Source organism: Diplotaxodon limnothrissa, linkage group LG6, assembly GCF_057381915.1.
Source record: "Diplotaxodon limnothrissa isolate DT_005_m linkage group LG6, D_limnothrissa_male_GT1.1, whole genome shotgun sequence".
Classification (NCBI taxonomy): domain Eukaryota; kingdom Metazoa; phylum Chordata; class Actinopteri; order Cichliformes; family Cichlidae; genus Diplotaxodon; species Diplotaxodon limnothrissa.
In genome coordinates, this window is record NC_140601.1 from 7,531,839 (window position 1) to 7,553,703 (window position 21,865).

General features: G+C 40.1%; 1 protein-coding gene across 1 annotated transcript; it reads left to right on the forward strand.

Annotated features, from left to right (window-relative positions):
- The first annotated feature begins 9,499 nt into the window (after positions 1-9,499).
- Positions 9,500-21,411, forward strand: LOC146630049 (sialoadhesin-like). The gene is made up of 13 exons (XM_085356760.1): positions 9,500-9,572; positions 12,776-13,126; positions 13,246-13,467; positions 13,745-14,092; positions 14,196-14,420; positions 14,604-14,864; positions 18,981-19,241; positions 19,341-19,601; positions 19,967-20,057; positions 20,148-20,208; positions 20,614-20,655; positions 20,907-21,085; positions 21,328-21,411. Exons 1-13 carry the CDS (start codon positions 9,509-9,511, stop codon positions 21,389-21,391), a joined length of 2,430 nt encoding a protein of 809 aa, XP_085212886.1. The 5' UTR covers positions 9,500-9,508; the 3' UTR covers positions 21,392-21,411.
- The last annotated feature ends 454 nt before the right edge of the window (positions 21,412-21,865 follow it).

The window sequence follows — 21,865 nt, forward strand, 5'->3', positions numbered from 1 at the left end:
ACTCAGGAGTTCAGAAAACCACGCGACAGCGCATCTGCCATTACATTCTCTGTCCCTTTTTTGTGATGGATCTCCAGATTGAAATCCTGCACTAAGAGGGACCATCTCATAAGCCTTTGGTTAGAATTTTGCATCCTAGTCAAAAACATGAGGGGGTTGTAATCGGTGTAAACAATGACAGGTGCTGAACTAGAACCGACATAGACCTCGAAATGCTGTAGAGCAAGCAACAGAGAAAGAGCTTCCTTTTCAATGGTACTGTATTTCTGTTGGTGGGAGTTGAATATTTTTGAAAAGTAACCATTTGGGTAATCAACACCCTGCCTATCCTCCTGCAACAGCACCGCACCTGCACCATCGGCGCTGGCATCCACCTTGAGTTTAAACGGATGTGTGAAAGCAGGAGCGGCAAGCAGGGCCGGCCCGTGGCATAGGCCGTATAGGCAAATGCTAAGGGCGCCGGCCATCAGGGGGCGCCACGCCAGTGCCACAAATGTTTGGGGAAAAAAAAAAAAAAGAAAAAAAGTTGGTACTATTATTTCTAAATACAAAAAATAATCCCACGTTAATTAAAATGCAAAGTAAAGCTTATTTAATAGAAATATTATTTGTTACAACATTACGCCCCCCCTCCCCGCACGGTGCGCCCCCTCCCTTCCCGTATCATGGTTCCTTTTGGACGTCACCACAACAAAAAAATCAACACAAGATGTCAAAGCGGCCAAAACTGTCAGGTGCCCAGGGAAGAAAAAAGAGAGAAGAAGAGGAGGAGAAACGAGAAAAAGACAGAGGTAGGTAACGTTAGCCTACATGAAATTGTCTGAATGTGATAGTAACCTAAATTTTTAGCATTAAGCTAATGTTACATGATTCGCTAATTGCTAATCAATAAATAGCTAGTTAACTGTTTTAACGTCAGTTAATATTGTGGAGGGGGCTAAATTGTTATGGAAAATAATAATGTAACGTTAGGTAATTACAGTACTCCCACCTTTCCCACCATTCCTCATTTGTATTCATCTTTTAAGCAGGTGTTTTTTGTTTACATTGTTATTGCCTTCTGGTTAGCTAACGTTTACCCTGCAGGTAATAGTCACTTTTCCACCCCTGTATATATTATAGTTGTAAGCCTAGTTGTTAAAGTGCACATCATTAATGTTAATTAAGCAATATCACATGAGAGGGAATGCTGTTTTTTAATATGAGCACTGCTGTGATTCGGTCAAAGATAATCATAACATAACATTCTCATATGATATTATACTGTTACTTTGCATTCTGCTATTCAGCATTTCACTGTAATGATGACAATAAATTGAATCTAATCTAATTTGCATATCAGTTAAGATCATACATATATCTCTTTGGTTTCTCATTTATATTATATCATTTCATTTTATTCCTGGAATCATATGTTTTTATTATTAGACTTTAATACTCAGTGGTGTCACATACTCCTCTCTTCAGATGCACTGTTGAAGTTTCTAAATCCCACCCCTGGGCCATCTACCACATCTACCGCTGCTGCCTCCACTTCAGCAGCACAACCCACCAGTGATGCAGCATCAGCAGCACAACCCAGCCATGATGCAGCAGCATCAAGCGGTCTTCCTGTTGCCTCCACCTCAGCAGCACAACCCACCAGTTTTGCAGCAGCATCAAGTGGTGTTCCTGTTGCCTTATTTATATTGTATTTTTAATTTATTTTATCCAACTTGTTGACACGTTTTATTGTATTTATGTATGTAAAATTTATTGTATTTCATATATTCATTTTTTATTTTTTGTATTCATTTATTTATTCATATATTTTTTTATCTTGTTAATTATTCTGATAGTGAATTTGCTTTCTTTAAGTAAAAAAAAAAGGTCAAAGAAAAAGCTATTCGGTTTCTTGTGAGTACATACACTACACTGCCGATGTAGGGGGGCGCCACCTAAAATCTTGCCTAGGGCGCCAGATTGGTTAGGGCCGGGCCTGGCGGAAAGTACTGGTGTGCTGCAGAGGAGAGCTTTGAGAGACTCAAAAGCATTCTGGCATGTGGGGGACCATACGAATGGTTTTGACACACTTGTGAGACTGGTGAGAGGTGCAACTACATCTGCAAAATTCTTACAGAAGCCACGATAATAGCCGGCCATTCCAAGGAACCGGCGAAGTTCACGTCTAGTGCGAGGCACAGGGAAATCTAGGACAGCCTGGATTTTAGCCAAAAGGGGGCGCACCTGTCCCTGACCCACCTGCTTCCCTAGATAAGTCACAGTGGCCTTACCAAAGTCACATTTGGCAAGATTTAGGGTAAGGGATGCCTCTTTTAATCTTTCAAAAATCTCCGTGAGTGTTTCAAGGTGTTCTGACCAAGTCTGTGAATAGGCTACAATGTCGTCCAAGTACACTTCACAGTTTGTGACACCACCTAAGACAATGTGCATAAGGTGTTGGAATGTGGCAGGGGCATTTCGAAGGCCAAAAGGCATGACGGTGGATTGGAGGAAGTGATCAGGAGTGACGAAAGCAGAAATTTCAGATGCACGCGGAGTGAGGGGAACTTGCCAATAACCCTTTAATAAATCCAGTTTGGTGACAAACTTTGTGGAGCCAACCCTATCAACACAATCTTCCATGCGGGGAAGAGGGTAGGAGTCGGGTTTGGTCACACTGTTCACTTTTCGAAAATCAGTACAAAAACGTGGGGTCTTCCTTCGGCACAAGAAGGCATGGGGAACTCCAGGCACTCGAACTAGGGACAGCTAGCCCATTTTCCAGCAAGTAGGAAACTTCTTGCTGAAAAAGAGCACATTGTAAGTGAAGGACTTTGCTCAGCTAAGAGAATTGGTCCTGCTGGAAGAATTCAAAACGTGTCTTCCAGAGAATGTTGTTGTATATATCAATGAGCAAAAGGTGGATTCGTTGTCTAAAGCTGTTATTCTAGCAGATGAGTTTGTGTTGACCCATCGCGTCACGTTTTCAGCTATGCGCCGTGAATGGGCCCCGTTGTCTAAACCTGCAAGGAGTTTGAGGGTTTCTCCTAAGCGTCAAACGCGCCCTGATCAGGTTCCCATGACTGTCCAAGAATGCTTTTATTGCCATGATACTGGCCATCTCATTGCCAATTGTCCGTCGCTCCGTCGCAAAGAGCAAACTCACACATGGAAAAAGCCAAAAAGTGTTGGTTTTGTTCAGTCGGTTTCTACTCCTAATCCCGTCAGGGATGAACCAGGAAATGACAGTCTTGACAGCAGTTACCGACCTTTCATTTCACAAGGGTTCGCCTCACTGACTGGAATAGAGGGGGATCGCGTGCCGATTGTAATTTTGCGCGACACTGGGGCTGCCCAGTGGAAAAGCGCGTTGCCTTTTTCAAGTAACTCGTTTTGTGGTGCTGATGCTCTCGTGTGGGGAGTGAAAATGAGTGTGTTACGAGCGCCGCTGCATAGAGTCTTCCTACAGTCACCTCTCGTTTCGGGCCCGGTAACAGTTGGGGTGCGCGCTCGCTTGCCCGTGCAGGGGGTTACTATGATTCTGGGGAATGATCTAGCCAATGGAAAAGTTTTCCCGATCCCTGAAGTAATTGAAAACCCCGTCGATGATTTTGTTTTTGTTTCTGAGCCTGCTGCTGACAGTCTGCCCTCTGTTTTTCCTGCCTGTATTGTCACACGCGCCCACAAGCGCAAATATAGTGATGTTGAGTTGTCTGACTTTTTTCTATGTTCTGAAGCTGTTCCTGAGACTGCTCAACTGCCTGTGGAAAAAGCTGAAAAATGTGTGTCTGATGAAATGCTACCCGCTACACCTGACCTGTCTTTTGAGGTAAACAAAACAGATTTTATTCATGCGCAACAGAGTGACCCGACTTTGGCCAAATGTTTACTCGCCGCAAATTCCAGCGATCAGAATCCCCGTGTCTACAGCATTGAAAATGATGTGTTAATGCGCAAATGGCATCCTCCCTCATCTAGTGATCTTGGCTGGAATGTATTTCAACAAGTGGTTGTACCGCAAAAATTCCGACCCCAAGTACTCAGCCTCGCACATGACAGTTTCTCTGGACATTTAGGAATTAGGAAAACTTACCATCGTATTCTGCGTCACTTTTTCTGGCCAGGTTTGAAGTCTAAAGTGACCAAGTATTGCCGTTTTTGCCACGTTTGCCAGGTCAGTGGAAAACCCAACCAGGTTATTCCTCCCGCTCCATTGCATCCAATCCTGGCTTTAGGGGGACCATTTGAGCACATAATCATCGATTGTGTAGGTCCGCTTCCAAAAACAAAGTCAGGACATCAGTACATCTTGACTTTGATGTGCACCGCCACACGCTTCCCCGAGGCTATTCCGTTACGCACTATCAAAGTCAAAGCCATTGTCAGAGCATTAGTAAACTTTTTCTCCACTTTCGGTTTGCCTAAATCAGTTCAAATGGACCAAGGGTCTAACTTCATGTCCAAGATTTTCGCTCAGGTCTTAAAATCGCTATCCATCAAGCATCAAAAATCCAGTGCATATCACCCCGAATCACAGGGTGCGCTTGAGCGTTTCCACCAAACCTTAAAAGCCATGATTAAAAGACATTTAACCAATCCTGTTAAATGTCTGGCTGGGCTAACGTTTGGGATCTGAATGGCAGCAGGAGCCTCCGCCCCTGGCGTCATCCGTCCACTGGCAGCTTGTGGAATGGTTGCAGCAGCTTCTGCTCCCGCATCCACCACCAAACCTCCAGTCGCCTCAACCGGCCGAGGTTTCGACTTTGCAAATACCCCCTTATCCACCAGCTGTGCTGTCAGGCACTGCTTAATTTCTGCCTTTTTAGCATGTAAAGGCACACTAACATTAAACAATTCTGCCACCAACAACAAATCTGCCTTTGTGCATCGATCCAACTTATCCATGATGGGTTGCAGTGCAAAACCATCCACGTCAAAAGTCATTGTGACTAGATCACCCCCAACACTACAAGAAAACTGCCAACCAAAAACTGCAGACAACCCACAAAATACAATGAGCAAAAAGAATGGCAAAAGAAAAGAGCGGACGAGCCCCCACTTTATGTTACGCCCCAGTCTAGGGGTACAGGAACGCAACATAAGTTTGAAAAGATTGCCCCGCCCTGGTCCCCAAAACCATACACAGAGGGAAAACCAATTTCTTAGTGAATGGTGGTTTATTTCTCTACACTGCAAAATGAAGCTCCGGGGTGAACAAAGGCCAAAATAACAAACAAAACAAGCTAAGTCAGGAGGAGGTGCTATCTAAAACCCTATGTGAAATCAAACATCAAACAAAAGACAAGCACTACACCTAACTCCCTAACTGAAATAAACAGGAGAAAACAGTGCAAGGGAAAACAATAAGGCAGCTCACCCCTTCTGTTCCAGTGCTATTTACAATGTGCTATTTACAATGAAGACTAATGTACACACTATATACAGAACTCAGACAGTCGCAAAAGTCACAGGCACAAATGTCTCAGGTTTTGGAGGCCAGGGTCAGGTCTGCTGCTGCTGTCAGTGGCTGCCCCGGGACAACTGCTGGTGATGGATTTTGCAAAATGATACAATTGTAGGTTTTTATGAAAAATCAGTAATTTCCTGGACGCCGCAGGTCCAAATTCTGGGTTATGGATTTTTCTCTTTTTATTTATTCATTTATTTATTGTGACCAAACGTTTCTATAGACTCAACATTACTTTTAAGAAGGTTGCAATGGAAACAACATGTATTTGTGGCAACTACATATAATCTGTGAACATGGAAACAACTTTATCCCAGAAGGCTGATTCTGATCTGGACGAAGCGTTTTCACTGGGAGAAATGTTTCGTCGCTCATCCAAGTGACTTCTTCAGTCTCAGCTGACTGCAGGTTTCCCCAACCTTATAAACAGTCAGTGTAGTGACTAACGCGTTATTAAGGAACCCGTTATAGTAACTACGTTATTATTGTGGTAACGAGCACGGTAACTAGTTATTATGCCAAAATCAGGAACACATTTATCGTTACTGGGATTTAGATAGGGTCGTTATTCGTTACTTCGTGTGCTGCGTTCGACTTACCTCGGAAATCGGACCATGAACCTGGGAATGTCTCACTCGAGTAAACGGCGTTCTGGTTAGTCGGGATTCCAATATGGCAACGCCCTCGAAAACGGTTGTTTTGCTAGCCCTCTATAAAAACAAATTACTTCTAAACACATATGCAGCTCATCTGCAGTCTGGCGTTACCTACATCTTCCTACCACTTAATCTACCATCATACGTGTGGGACTAATAAAGGTTATCTTATCTTATCTTATCTTATATTTTATTTATCTAGCTATATTATTTTAGTACTTATCATTTAATTTATTTCTCTTTGTGAGGCTGAAAATACTTTTTGCAGTTCAGCTTACAGTTTACACAGAATGGACAAACCTCACTGTGTTCATGTTGAATCATTTTTGCACTATTTTGATACCTACAGCTCCTAAATGGTCTGAGCAAGGGTGTAGATTTGGTTTTGGCATTGGTGGGGACGGATGATTCAACCACCGAACCCTGCCCTGTTTCTTTTTTTTTTTTTTTTTTTTCTTTTTTGTCTTTGCTTCTTGATTAAAAAAAAAAAAAAAAAAGGAGAAATATACGTGCCTACATGTGCTATTCTGCATGCTTTTAAACCATTTAAAATTACAATTCATAGTTTTATATGTGAATTATATAACGTTAAATTACTATTAAACAAATGACTGACTAAACTATTTTAAGGCTTTAGTTTACTTCCACATTCCATATAAATCAGGTATCACACAAAAATAAAATGGCTTCAAATACAGTCATGACAATAAAAGAATATGGCTTTAAGGACTTAACAACATTACTTCAGTTATAGTACACCAACATCTCTGATACATTAGCACTAAGGGAATACTGAATGTCCATAAAACTACTCATCTAAGATTACCACAAAGTAAAAGATCTCTCAGCAAAATTATGCAACATTTTAGGCACTATTGCCCCGATCAAATCAGTGAGCTGAGATTTTTTTATTCTAAACATGAACTACTGTTACAGCTACTGGTGTCCCACACAACAACTCAATGTCCACTATGTGAAGGAGCCAAACACATGCCTTCTCCTCTCGTTAACTGAGATGAACTGCTGGCATATTGGTTTTACATCTATACTGTCCAGTCTCTCCTGGTGGACATACAGCAGCATTGTTTAATCTCATTTGAGTCATTGTTAACCTTAGCCATCTTTTTAGTTTTCTGAGATCACTGAAGCTTCTTTCAGCCTCAGTACATGCGTTTTATCCTCAGATTAAAATTATTATTCTGTGCTTGATGTGCCTCACCTTTGGCCCTGGCTCCTCCCCTCTGACTGCACTAGGACATATTGCCACCTGATAAAATAACACATTGATTCGTGCCATATAAAAAGTGAGACATGTCAATTCAGATTCTTTGTCAAATATACACTAATGAATCAATTTACATCAACAGCCTAACAATTGTTATGATAATAAATACTAGTTAATCTATAGCACCAAATCATCAGTCAGTCACCTGTGACCTCGCCTCTTCACCTCTGTCCGAGCTACAACATGGCAGAGCTACATGACAATAAGAATAAAATGTGGAGCTGCTTCAGTGTTTCTGTCACTTTGTGCAGATCTTGACTCATCAGTAATGTTTGTAGGGTGAGTGCATTTTTTAAAACAATTTGTGAAAACTGCACTACAAGGTGGAATATTTGCAAAATCATGACTACCTCATGATATTTTGTCTCAAAAATTAACCCTATGAATATGTCAGTGCCATTAGGATGAAATTATTGTGTCACCAACATTTTAACGTTAGACATACAATTTTAACAGCCTCTGTAAACTAATATCCTGGCTTGCTCGAGGCTGCCGTTTTCTCTGACATTTTCAATCAAAATTAGAAATGCTACTCTGAGACTGAGCTAACTAATAGTCCTGCATGTTGTGCAGTTAGTTTACAAAACACGCTATTCGTGGTTACATACAATTTTAGACTGATGCGGGCCAAAGCCTAGCATAGCCTGTAACGTTATTGTGACGGACACATTTTATGAGTGAACTTGGCTTTAAGTGACTTACAGGTTTCTTTGAAAAATACTTTCTTATATCCAGGTTCTTCCTTGTTGCTGCCATCCTCCTCGTCTCCTTGCAACATCAGTAATGTTTGTAGGGTGAGTGCATTTTTAAAACAATTTGTGCAAACTGCACTACAAGGTGGAATATTTGCAAAATCATGACTACCTCATGATATTTTGTCTCAAAAATTAACCCTCCTCTCCTCCTTGCAGCGCAGGCTTGCTTGCCGCTGCTAAAACTAAACAGAGCTCCCTGAAAGGCACAGCCAATCACATTGGCCATATTTGTCACATGAGGTAGGACTCCAGTAGAGAACGTAATTTAACTCTTTCTGCACCGCTGGGTGAATGAGACGTTGACAGATCGCTTTTTTTTCCCTATCAGGTTTGTTTTTCTTTACTCGAGGAGATCAAATTAATAATCGCTGGATGTTGGTGGGGACACGTTCCTTCCATCCATGCCAAATCTACGCCCTTGGGTCTGAGGCACAGTTTAATGTTGACACTGCTAAAAGTAAACTTTCTACCCATTTCAATGGCAAAAATAAATCTACCTTTCTGAGTTTCTGCTGATGAATTGTGCTGTAACAACTGTTGCTGTGCAAGATGCTGCAGAAACACTGAAAAGCACCACAATAAACCAACTCTGCCAACCACAAGTGTAATATGTGTAGTATGTAACACACACAGAGCAACCCTCTGATGTCTTTTCTGAAGCTGCCGTGTGTATTAACCAGTTTGCATTTTCAATATTCATGTGTAACTTGATAATCTGCAAATGTGCATTTGTTGAATTTGTCTGCAATAAAAAGTTGAACCTGTCTCGTCATGCTTCTTCTGCCAATATCAAGAGACGGGCAGAGCTCTATTGTCTACTCTATGCTATCAAGGTTATTATGTACACTGTGTTTAGTCAGCAGATCATACGGGCACCTACACACACATTTAAACTATAATGAATATGCAAAGAAGATAACCAGGAATTAGCTTTCACAGTTCATGTGTGCTTTTCTCAGCACTCGTGGTTCAGACCACGCTCATTTTTAACTCTGACCTCATTTTGAGCTCAGCTCTAATTCTGTAAAGTGTTGTGAGTCCATCTCACACACTTGTATCACATCAAAAACATTTGTTCACAGATTGAAAAAGGCTTCCTGCCACAGAGAGCATCTCCTGGATGACTAAGACGTTGTAAAGAATATCAGACACGCTGTCACTGCTGGTAAAACTGCAGCTTTGCTGTCTTGAAGTTTTATCCACTTGCATCTGGTTAACCATGTATGCAAATAAGGAGGAAGATGAGAGGTTGTCATTTTTTAACACTTCACTTCTGTATCTTAAAGACTGGGATGAGTCGACTTCTGCTTTACAGAAAGGACTGTCAGTTATCTACTTGCATTTTAACGGCTCACACAGAGCAATGAGAGGAGCAGCTATGAGTGTAATAACAGCAGTCAGTGGATTTGTTCTCCTCACTGTGACAGGTTGGTCTGCTGTGAGTAATTCTACTTTGAGTAACCAAATGTGACAGAAAATATAATTCAGACACTGATTTGTTTTCAGGTGAATGTATTTTTCTTCCATCTGTAAAATGATGCTGTGTGAAACATCGTCTGTCCTTACAGCTCTGCAGCTCCAGCCTTCTGTCTCCATTCTTGAATGTTTTTCTTTGCACTGTTAACACTCAGCAGTTCAGAGTTTTACAGTCTAATCATTTTATCTGCGTTTTATTCCAGTGCCATAAATCTGGACACTAATGATGTTTGGGTGAAAGACCCAATAATTTAGTCTAATTATTATAAATCATCTGTCGTCTTAGATTCACAGAATGTATTTGTTGTGTTTAAGTGGATTTCCTCAGGATGAACATGGCTGACGTTTATCAGTGTGAACTGTTTGTTCCTCTTTTTGTTTTCATGCTGACAAAACCCAGACTAGCAGTCTCACTTCACCTCTTTCCTTTTTTCTTTGTCTACATAAAGACCAAATTGTAAAGTCATTGCTGCCATTGACTAAGTGATAGTGACACTACAGCCACTTCTAGCTGCTCTGTAAAATGAATGAGTCATTTAACGTTTAACAAAACTTTATCTGTGAAATGGAATTTTTTAGCTCGTTACACAGAAAAGCCAACATGTAACGTCCCCATATGAGAACATGTCTCTGTGTCTGTGTTTGTGTCCTTCTTTGTGGTTCTGCTGAAGTGTCTCTATGTGTCAGTGTCTCTCGTTATATAATAATAATAATAATGGATACTTTATTGATCCCCATGGGGAAATTACTTGTTTTTCTCTGCATTTGACCCATTCACTCAGTGAAGCAGTGGGCAGCCCACTAAGCAGGCGCCCGGGGAGCAGTGTGTAGGGACGGTACCTTGCTCAGGGGTACCTCAGGGTAGCCGTTAAGTGGATTCGAACCGCCGACCTTCCGATCATGGGGCGACCACTTTACCTACTGAGCTATAAGTGTCATTGGGTGTAATTTATCCTAGAAGTTCCTTGTGTAAGAAATTGTTAATTCCATAGACTACATTTTTATTTTTTATTCTTTACCCTTTAAATCAGAATGAGGTCCAACTACTTTTATCTGTTTTATTTATTTATTATTTTACTTTCTTTTTAAAATCCTGTCCTGTTCTCCTATGTTTTCCATTTTATTTCTGTTTATTGTGCTTCATTTTGGTCAACAGTGGATGTTTTAAGTGTGTGCTAGAACTCAATTTGACTAAACTAACAAAATACTCCATTAGGCCTATTTTGGGTCTAACCACTGCTCTTCAGTAGTGCTTAGAGTACTACAGTAGTGATTAGTGCCTTTCTGTTTTGGAGTGTTTCTGAGTTAATAATTGATTATCTAAAATGTACCCTTTCATAACAAAAACTCTGATACGGACTGTGTAAGAATCTATATCATTGCAGTGACGGGCATGTCACTGCAACCCCTCTGGCTTTTGCTCCACGGCTGCGGGGTGACCCTTGGGCTCTCCTCAGCTCTTTCATGGACAGTGGCACAGTTGTCCCTCCAGTTAATGTCCCATTAAAAGAGCCATAAATGTAATAAAAAGAGTACTTTAGGACCATGGTTGCCTCGATTTTTATTTCTTTCTTCTTCTTTGTGGTTCCGTTCGTCGCCACTCTGCCCGTGTAACCAGTATGTAAGAAAAATAACAAAAGATGGCCAATTTTAGAAACTTAAGGAATGGTAGGAGCCAAGAGGATGGGTAACCACAAGGAAAACACAACCACAAGATGTTGAAACTGCATCTCATTGTATTAAAATATTGTAAACTGTATTACAAGCGCCTTGAGGCGACTTTTGTTGTGATTTGGCGCTACATAAATAAAATTGAATTGAATTGAATTGAATTACAACCAACAACAGTAGCGAATACAGCGTGCGTGCACGAATACCAAAAAAATATAATAAAGTAAAATGAATTCAGACCTGGGTCTTTTCAATGTCAGTGTTGTCCAGTTCAGACCTGTTGGGTGATCTGGGCACTTTACTGGTGTGAAACCAGTCCAACAATCAACGTATGTTTTGCACATTTTGTTCTGCCACAATGGGACTGCAAGATTCAGTTCCATATGAGCTGTGCCTCACCATCCATCGCAATGGAAGATCATCATTCTTCTGTTGATTTCCAGAAGGTCTGTGGAAGTTCTCTGTGGACTCTGTTTCTTGATATCCAATTTTAAAAAAAACTTACCAATGCAAAGCACCGTGTATTCACAAAAAACAGGTTTCCAGATGTAGCAGCTGACCGAACAGACCTCAGGCTTCAGCCGCTATCCAGCCTGAATAGCAACAACATTCCTTTAGCATTGTAGGTACACCTTTAGCGGGTGTAGCGCTAAGCAGCTTTACCAGTGTAAACAGACAGGAAACAGCTAAAGGCGGGACAACAAATCCGATTGGTTAAAAATGAAATCGTCCATCAAGGTCAGAAAATAATGATCATTAAACATAACAGAATATATAACAAAACAAAAAGTAACAAGGCTTTCAACCCAACGATAACTTACTTTTATACAAGTTTATACAATTATTCAAAATTTAGTTGTGCTTTATTTTTTTTGTTTCTTTTTCTGATTTTGAAGATTTTAGACTGAAATACATTAAACTACATGAGCAATAATTCCAACAAAGGTTTCTACTCTTATGTGTTTGTTACTGTTACACGTGCTTCTCCTCTCCCATGTCCTCTCCTGTCTCCATCATCAGTGCTAACCATCTCCATGCTGCCTTCACTCTCATACGATGGCTGAAATATGTTTAAATTAATTTCAAGCTCATCTTACCTTGTGCACAGAGCAACAGTGGGTCAATGCAGTCAACTCTAGCAGCCTGTAACTTCTACACATTTACCTTTATCATCAGCAAATCATTTTTCATTATAGTTTGTTTTATTCTAACATTAAGTGAGAGTCTAATTATCTGTCCAAATGACAACAGTAACTGCAGGTTCTCATTACACTCGGTCTACAAAGCAGCTGCTCTCACTCAGTTCCTGCCGTCTAATGTGAAGATCAGATGAATCTTTAGCTGAAAATAAAAACCTGCAAACTTTGTTTTCCATGACATGAAGCTGAAAATGTAGCCTACAGAAAAATACTAATCCAAATGAGTCTGTTTAATTTTTGTTAATCTAACTTTATTTTTTGTTATGATGTGCTCTGTGTTACAGTCGTTCTGGGTCAGTATGGCTGGGGAGTGACTTACACTTCTACTCAGATCTGTGCTGTAAAAGGATCCACAGTGGAGATACGCTGCACCTTCACATACCCATCGACTATAAATGGAATAAGAGTTGACAAAAAATTCTGGTTCATCAGAGACGAAAATAAGGAACCTGTGGATCTGAAAACAGAGTCAGAGTACAGAGATCGTGTTCAGTATCAGTGTGAAGACAACGACTGCACTCTGAGAATCTCAGACCTCAGAGAGAGCGACTCAGCTGAGTACAAGTTCAGATTCATAACAAACGATCCAGGAGGGAAATATTCTGGTGTACCTGGAGTCACTTTGACTGTCACAGGTAACATGTTCATCCACTCGTTTACTATTTTAAATCCAAGTGTTTGCTGTGAGTGTGTTTGTGTGTTTTATCTGAATGTTGTCAGCTGAGCTTAATGTTCTTTATTTACTAATGGGCAGATCTGCAGGTGCAGGTGAGCAGATCAGCTGTCAGAGGTGTTTCTAAGTCAGCAGATCTGAAGTGTGAGAGCAGTTGTCCTGATAATCTCTCCTACATCTGGTACAAGAATGAACAGATCATCACAGGACAAACATCTAATCTTCTTCTAAACTACCTGGATCCTACAAACAGGATTTCCTGTGCTGTCAGAGGATATGAGAACTTCCACTCTCCTTCAGTGGGTGAGTTTATGCTTTAACATAATGCCATGTTGTGGAGCCATGTGGCAAATGAGCTGTAGATTTTATAGGTTTTCATAAGGGTAACACTACTGGTTTGTATTTTCTGTTGATCACACAACCTGTGTAGTCGGAGCTCATAAATAGTTATCCTACACTGAGGTCACTGAAGGGAGGAGACCTTTCTCATGGGCTTATACTGAGGCCTTATCACATCGTTTTCATTTCTGTCCTCGGATGTTGTGACTCTGACTAATATCCAACTCTCTCTGTCTCACAGTGGTGAAGGATGTCTGGGATGTGACTTACACTTCTACTCAGGTCTGTGCCTTCAAAGGAGCAACAGCAGAAATACGCTGCACCTTCAGATACCCATCGACTATAGATAGGACAAATACAGAAGTTGTCCAAAAATTCTGGTTCATCAGAGACGAAAATAATGAACCTGTGGACCTGAAAACAGAGTCAGAGTACAAAAACCGTGTTCAGTATCAGTGTAAAAACAACGACTGCACTCTGAGAATCACAGACCTGAGAGAGAGCGACTCAGCTGAGTACAAGTTCAGATTCATAACAAACGATCCAAGAGGGAAATATTCTGGATCACCTGGAGTCACTTTGACTGTCACAGATAAAATAATTTTCAGTGGAAGTAACTTTAAACATTTATAAGCTTTTCAGCTGTCTGTATGTTGAGAGTTTGTTTTAATATAATATCTGTTGTTTGCTCCCAGGTCCACAGCTCCAGGTACATGTGAGGAGATCAACAGTAAACTCTTATTCTAACTGGAAAGAGCTGACATGTCACAACAACTGTCAATCTTCCTACATCTGGTACAGGAATGGACACAAACTTTCATCAGACGAACAATATTTACACCTCAACACATTTGATTCTGCAGACAGTTTTCACTGTGCTGTGAAAGGATATGAGCAATTCCCTTCTCCAACAGTGTGTGAGTTCACTACTTTTTGTTTCATTAAGAGAATTATATTTAATTTTTCTTTATTTACGTGAATGTGTCTGTATGTTAGTTTTAGTCAGAGGCCTTTCTTTTGGGAGGTTTACAATGTTTTCTTTTTAGAATATAAATTTCTAAAATTTGGTTTTGTTGTCATTCTTATGTTTCCTCCTCCAGATGCTCCAAAGCTTCCCTCTGTGTCAGTGAGTCCCTCTGCTGAGATAGTGGAGGGCAGTTCAGTGACTCTGACCTGTAGCAGTGATGCTAACCCAGCAGCTAGTTACACCTGGTACAAGGAGGATGTCATCAACCCTCTCATTTACCAAAACCAACATTTTTTCTTCTCCATCCTGCCCTCTGACTCTGGAAAGTATTACTGTACAGCTGATAATGACCTGGGACAAAAGAGATCTGAAAGCAGAACTATTGATGTGAAATGTGAGTAAAATACATTTATAAGCTGTAAAGACTTTTTGAAGAGCTGTGAGACTGCTGCAGGAATATGGAAAAACTTGAATTACATATCACGAAGACCATGTTTGCAGTTTTTAGAAATACTGTTATTCTTTTTATTTTCAATGGTTGAGTGTGTGAGCTGAACTATTTTTATGCATTCAAATAGAAAAAAAAAACAGAATTCCATGATTAGAAAATGTCATAAACAAATTTTACATGTTTTCTATTCATAATAGAACATAAAAAAATATCAGCTGAGAAAATGTACGATTTAAAGAGTACAAGTAAAGTATTTGTTCATTCTGAGTTTCATGACAGTAACACAAGTCCAAAAATTTGGATGGGGCCAACAAAAGGCTGGAAAACTAAGAGTTACTAAAAACATCTGGAGGAACATGTTGCATCAAGTTAACTGGCAACAGTCTCGCAACATGTTTGGGTATAAAAATAAAATCCGAGAGACGCAGTTTCTCAGAAATAAAGACGGGCAAAGGTTCTTCAATCTGTAAAAACCTGTGACTACAAATTGTGGGAATTTTACAAAATTATCGTCCACGATTTTATGTTTTAAGACTCTGGATATCTGACAAACTACATTACATGATACCATCAAATATTGAGCGAATCTAGAGAAATCTGTGTGCATAAGTTGCATTGACTGAGATGAATATTGGATGCCTGTGATATTCAGACCCTCAAAAAGGTAAAAGTGTCTCTGCTCCAGATCTTTTGAAAATGTGCTGCTGTCACTGAATTCAAAATGTGCTTATTAGTTTGCAGAGTTTGGCTAACCTTAGCAGCACAGACAGAAGTTGGTTTCTTCCAAGCTAGCATCCACTCCTTTATGCCGAATGAGACTGCCTTTGCCAGTGGGCTGTCATTTGCTTCCTTTCCTGGTTCTCCTTTACATCCTTCCTTCTTTTTGGATGCTCAGTCATCGGTCAAGAGTGCAGCCCAGGTTACTGGCCAGTGGGCTCTTCATCTTTGAACAAGTAACTGCCATTATATATTAATACAATAAGAAGACCACAGACTAGAGTTTAAGGTGACTAGCAAGGGCAGCAATATTTCTAGTTGGTCATATCACTAATAAAAAAAAAGTGTGTAGGGTATGAATGCTGGGTATTCCATCCAGCCTAATGCAGAAATTAGTCAGCTTTATGCTTTTGAAAATTGGAGGACAAATGGCAGGATATGTTTTATAATCTAAGATACAGTGGCTTGCAAAAGTATTCGGCCCCCTTGAACTTTCCCACATTTTGTCACATTACAGCCACAAACATGAATCAATTTTATTGGAATTCCACGTGAAAGACCAACAAAGTGGTGTACACGTGAGAAGTGGAACGAAAATCATACATGATTCCAAACATTTTTTACAAATAAATAATTGCAAAGTGGGGTGTGCGTAATTATTCAGCCCCCTGAGTCAATACTTTGTAGAACCACCTTTTGCTGCAATTACAGCTGCCAGTCTTTTAGGGTTTGTCTCTACCAGCTTTGCACATCTAGAGACTGAAATCTTTGCCCATTCTTCTTTGCAAAACAGCTCCAGCTCAGTCAGATTAGATGGACAGCGTTTGTGAACAGCAGTTTTCAGATCTTGCCACAGATTCTCGATTGGATTTAGATCTGGACTTTGACTGGGCCATTCTAACACATGGATATGTTTTGTTTTAACCCACTCCATTGTTGCCCTGGCTTTATGTTTAGGGTCGTTGTCCTGCTGGAAGGTGAACCTCCGCCTCAGTCTCAAGTCTTTTGCAGATTCCAAGAGGTTTTCTTCCAAGGTTGCCCTGTGTTTGGCTCCATCCATCTTCCCATCAACTCTGACCAGCTTCCCTGTCCCTGCTGAAGAGAAGCACCCCCAGAGCATGATGCTGCCACCACCATATTTGACAGTGGGGATGGTGTGTTCAGAGTGATGTGCAGTGTTAGTTTTCCGCCACACATAGCGTTTGCATTTTGGCCAAAAAGTTCCATTTTGGTGTCATCTGACCAGAGCACCTTCTTCCACATGTTTGCTGTGTCCCCCGCATGGCTTGTGCCAAACTGCAAACGGGACTTCTTATGGTTTTCTGTTAACAATGGCTTTCTTCTTGCCACTCTTCCATAAAGGCCAACTTTGTGCAATGCACGACTAATAGTTGTCCTATGGACAGATTCCCCCACCTGAGCTGTAGATCTCTGCAGCTCGTCTAGAGTCACCATGGGCCTCTTGGCTGCATTTCTGATCAGCGCTCTCCTTGTTCGGCCTGTGAGTTTAGGTGGACGGCCTTGTCTTGGTAGGTTTATAGTTTTGCCATACTCCTTCCATTTCTGAATGATCGCTTGAACAGTGCTCCGTGGGATGTTCAAGGCTTGGGAAATCTTTTTGTAGCCTAAGCCTGCTTTAAATTTCTCAGTAACTTTATCCCTTCATGGTGTTGTTGCTCCCAGTATTCTCTTAGACAACCTCTGTTGCTGCACTCAGACCAAAGGGGGCTGAATAATTACGCACACCCCACTTTGCAGTTATTTCTTTGTAAAAAACGTTTGGAATCATGTATGATTTTCGTTCCACTTCTCACGTGTACACCAGTTTGTGTTGGTCTTTCATGTGGAATTCCAATAAAATTGATCCATGTTTGTGGCTATAATGTGACAAAATGTGGGAAAGTTCAAGGGGGCCGAATACTTTTGCAAGCCACTGTATATGAACACATGTAAGAACCGTTACAAATGTCTACATCGAAATCTCAGTAAATAGTGATATATAGTTTGATCCGATCATTTCCACTTTCAAAAGTGTGTTCATACAAATATTTGAGACATTTCTTTAAATAACAGACTGCTTTATCCAACTGAGAACATCAACTGCAGCTTCTCATTACACACAAAGCAATTCTTCAAAGCAAAGCGGTTTCATTGAGATTCCTCTAATATTGAAATCAAACAAGTTTTTAGCTGAAGAAAAACCTGCAGACAGTTTTAACTGTGCTGTGAAAGGATAAGAGCTTTTCCATTCTAACAGTGTGTGACTTCACTTCTCTTACTCCTTTACTCCTCAATAAAGCTGATTTGTTTCGTTTTGGGAAGTTTACAATGTTTTCCTTTTAGAATATAAGCTATTAATATTTGAAAATTTGGTTCTAACTATATATTGTATATATTGTAATTACATATTGTATGTTTCCTCCTCCAGATGCTCCAAAGCTTCCCTCTGTGTCAGTGAGTCCCTCTGCTGAGATAGTGGAGGGCAGTTCAGTGAATCTGACCTGTAGCAGTGATGCTAACCCAGCAGCTAACTACACCTGGTACAAGGAGGATGTCATCAACCCCCTCAGGTACCAAAACCAACATGTTTTCAGCTCCATCCTGCCCTCTGACTCTGGAAAGTATTACTGTACAGCTGATAATGACCTGGGACAAAATAAATCTGAAAGCAGAACTATTGATGTGAAATGTGAGTAAAATAAATATATATTTTTAAGTACATTGTCTTAGTTTAACATGTGGTATGTTTTCTGTGTTCTGATGATTTGCAAAACAATATATTGTATTTGTATTTTATTTATATTTTACACAATTTTGTCACACTTTTTTGGACTAAAGGTTATTTAGGATTTTTTTTTTGTTCTGTGAATGTCTTTTAATAAATATAACACATCAATGTACTCTTTTACGTATGTAACTTAGTTTTTTCATTAACAGTGTGTGTGTAAGACACTGATAATTTACATTAAACTCTTATATATTAACAGATGCTCCAAAGCTTCCCTCTGTGTCAGTGAGTCCCTCTGCTGAGATAGTGGAGGGCAGTTCAGTGACTCTGACCTGTAGCAGTGATGCTAACCCAGCACCTAGTTACACCTGGTACAAGGACAACAAAGTACTGGCAACAGGACAAAAGGATGTTTATCACTTTATCTCCATTAAATTGGAGAACAGTGGGAATTATTCCTGCAAGTCTGAGAATCAGTATGGACAGAAGAACTCTACGTCTCTATCAATAGATGTTCAATGTTAGTCTTTTTTCAGTGGAGATCTCTAAAAATAATACTTGATAACATTAATAGAATGTGATTATATACATGTTTTTTATTTAATGTTTGCTAGATGCTCCAAAGCTTCCCTCTGTGTCAGTGAGTCCCTCTGCTGAGATAGTGGAGGGCAGTTCAGTCACTCTGACCTGTAGCAGTGATGCTAACCCAGCAGCTAGTTACACCTGGTACAAAGACAACAAAGTACTTTCAACGGGACAAAAGGATGTTTATCACTTTATCTCCATCAAATTGGAGAACAGTGGGAATTATTCCTGCAAGTCTGAGAATCAGTATGGACAGAAGAACTCTACGTCTCTATCCATAGATGTTCAATGTTAGTTGTTTTTTTTTTCAGTGGAGATCTCTAAAAATAATACTTGATAATGTTAATAGAATGTAATTATATACATGTTTTTTATTTAATGTTTGCTAGATGCTCCAAAGCTTCCCTCTGTGTCAGTGAGTCCCTCTGCTGAGATAGTGGAGGGCAGTTCAGTCACTCTGACCTGTAGCAGTGATGCTAACCCAGCAGCTAAATACACCTGGTACAAGGAGGATGAAGACTCACCTAAAGCATCAGGACACAACTTCACCATCAGCAACATCAGACCTGAGCACAGTGGGAGTTATTACTGTGTGGCCCACAACAGCAGAGGACGTCATAATGTCACCTTACAGCTGACTGTCAGGGAAGGTACATTTTTTATTTCACTTACTCATTTGCTCATAGATGTCATAACCCACTATATATAATAATGTGTGTGGTAGTAATGAGCAGCTCATGGCATTGTTTATAATCAGTGCATGGACACACTAAACAATAATAGCAAACTATTCACAATCACTCGGAGTTTAACTTATACAAATCTATTAATATGGTGAGATAACAATAATGCTCACAAAACAAACAAACAAATCAAGCAGTCCATCAATTACAACTTAAAAACCAGCAACATTTATATAGAAGAGAAAACAAAGCAAGGATTATTGTCTGTAATCCGTAATCTGGCTGCATATAAATACATGTTTTTATTTTTTATATTTGTTTTTAAATCACAGATTTCCCGAAGGCGGCAAAACTAGCTGTCACTGGAATAACTCTTGTGGTTTTCCTAGTTATTATATGCCTCTTGGTCTTTTTCCTGCTTGCGTGAGTATCTGCTGCACATTAAAAATCACCTTTGTTGGTGCTCAGATTGCTTACTTTTAATTAAGTTTTTCATTCCTCCCCCTGACCTAGAAAAAAGAAGCCCTCAGCATTATTTCCTGTGCCTGGAAACAGACGGGACAACAACAACAAGGTGAGCATTTAATAACTGAGTGTGAAATCCTGTGAAACTGCATTCTGGTTAAAATTCAATTTGAACAGTCAAAGTGAAGTTTAAAATTCCAAAACACCTGCAGAAGAAAAGAGTTGAGCCACCCCAATTAGACTCATCCTTAACAATGTTTTTGATAAACTCAAATGTGGCTGTAGTTCTCACAATATTCTCTGTAAATCAGAGTTTTCTGCTAAAAATGTCATGAGCAACTGAGACATTAATAATGTCCATTCAGGTGACATCACGACTGATAAACCACCCAGTGGTATCAGACCCCCTGCTGTCTGTGGCCATAGACGCACACTGATTTAAAACTAGCTTGGAATCTCTGGATGTCTAATCTAGCTGGCTCCATAACATTTCCTTGAACATTTTCTTGAACAGGTTTCCTGCACATCTCCAAGTCAGCACACAGGGAAGACAGAGGTAAGACTGAAAACCAGATCTGAACTGCAAAAGAACTTTATACTGAGAGTCAGGGTTGTTGAGGGGGAGCTCTGGGCAACGTTACTTATCTTACTTTAAATATGAGTATGAGTATGCTTATTTATCCCTAAGTTGGTCAATCTCTATAACATGAATATTTATAAACATAAATAAGTAAAATGACTGTAAGTAGAGCAAATGAAGGAAATCAGCCAAAGTTCAACAGGTTTCTGAACTCTGTGTTTTTTCAGTCTCCACCCAGTCACTCAGAGGAAGATGAAGAGCTTAACTATGCTAGTGTCCGATTCTCAACGAACCAGACTGATCCCATTTATTACAACATCCGATCAGCTGGATCCCGCAGACAAAAGGTGAAAGAGGAGGATGAGCATGTAGAGTACGCTGCAGTCAACTTCAGTCCTGCCCTGAGGTAACCAGCACTAAGAATTTCAGTTGTATAGATGCATGCATCCATGTAAGGAAATCCAAGAACGTAACATTTACAGTGGGAAAAACATTTCATCCAACTGACTTCATAGCCTGAGGGTAACCGCTGTGGACTTTAGTGATTCTCTGACCGACCTGGCCTGCTGCTTTATACACTAGAAACATGAACTTGGGCACACATATTACAGCACGCCTCCTTCATCCATCCTATTTTTTTTTCTCCAGAACTGTACACCAGGACAGTGAGGAGGATCCGTCTGAATTGTACAGCACAGTCAAGAAAATCTGATAAAAGCAAAAGGAAGCCGAACTGTGGACCATTCTTTAATTGTCAGTTCCTAATAGAGCTACTGGACAGTAGATATGATTCTACAATATAATTTTGGTCAGGCGTTCATTGTCCCCTGAGGGTAACTGCTGTGGACTTGATTGTCTGATTTCATCTGAAGTTTTGTACTACACCTCTAGTTTTAACTTCAACTGATATTTCTTCAAAAGAGTGTCCAGATGTTTGGGGAGTAGAGGTTATTTTGTCATTTTCTTTGAAACTACTTGTTCAACACTGGAAAAAACAACAAGTCCATTCAAGATTTTTCAGGTTCTTAAAGTTTGGTACAAATATGCAGGTTATCTGTTGCTGTCTATTGCCAAGATTTAGTGCAAACCTTCATGTCCACCTTCTGATCCACCATCAGGCAAAAAATTCATCTCATACGTTTGTTGGAAGTCATGTATACTTGACTAAAATGTATATTTCTTTTAG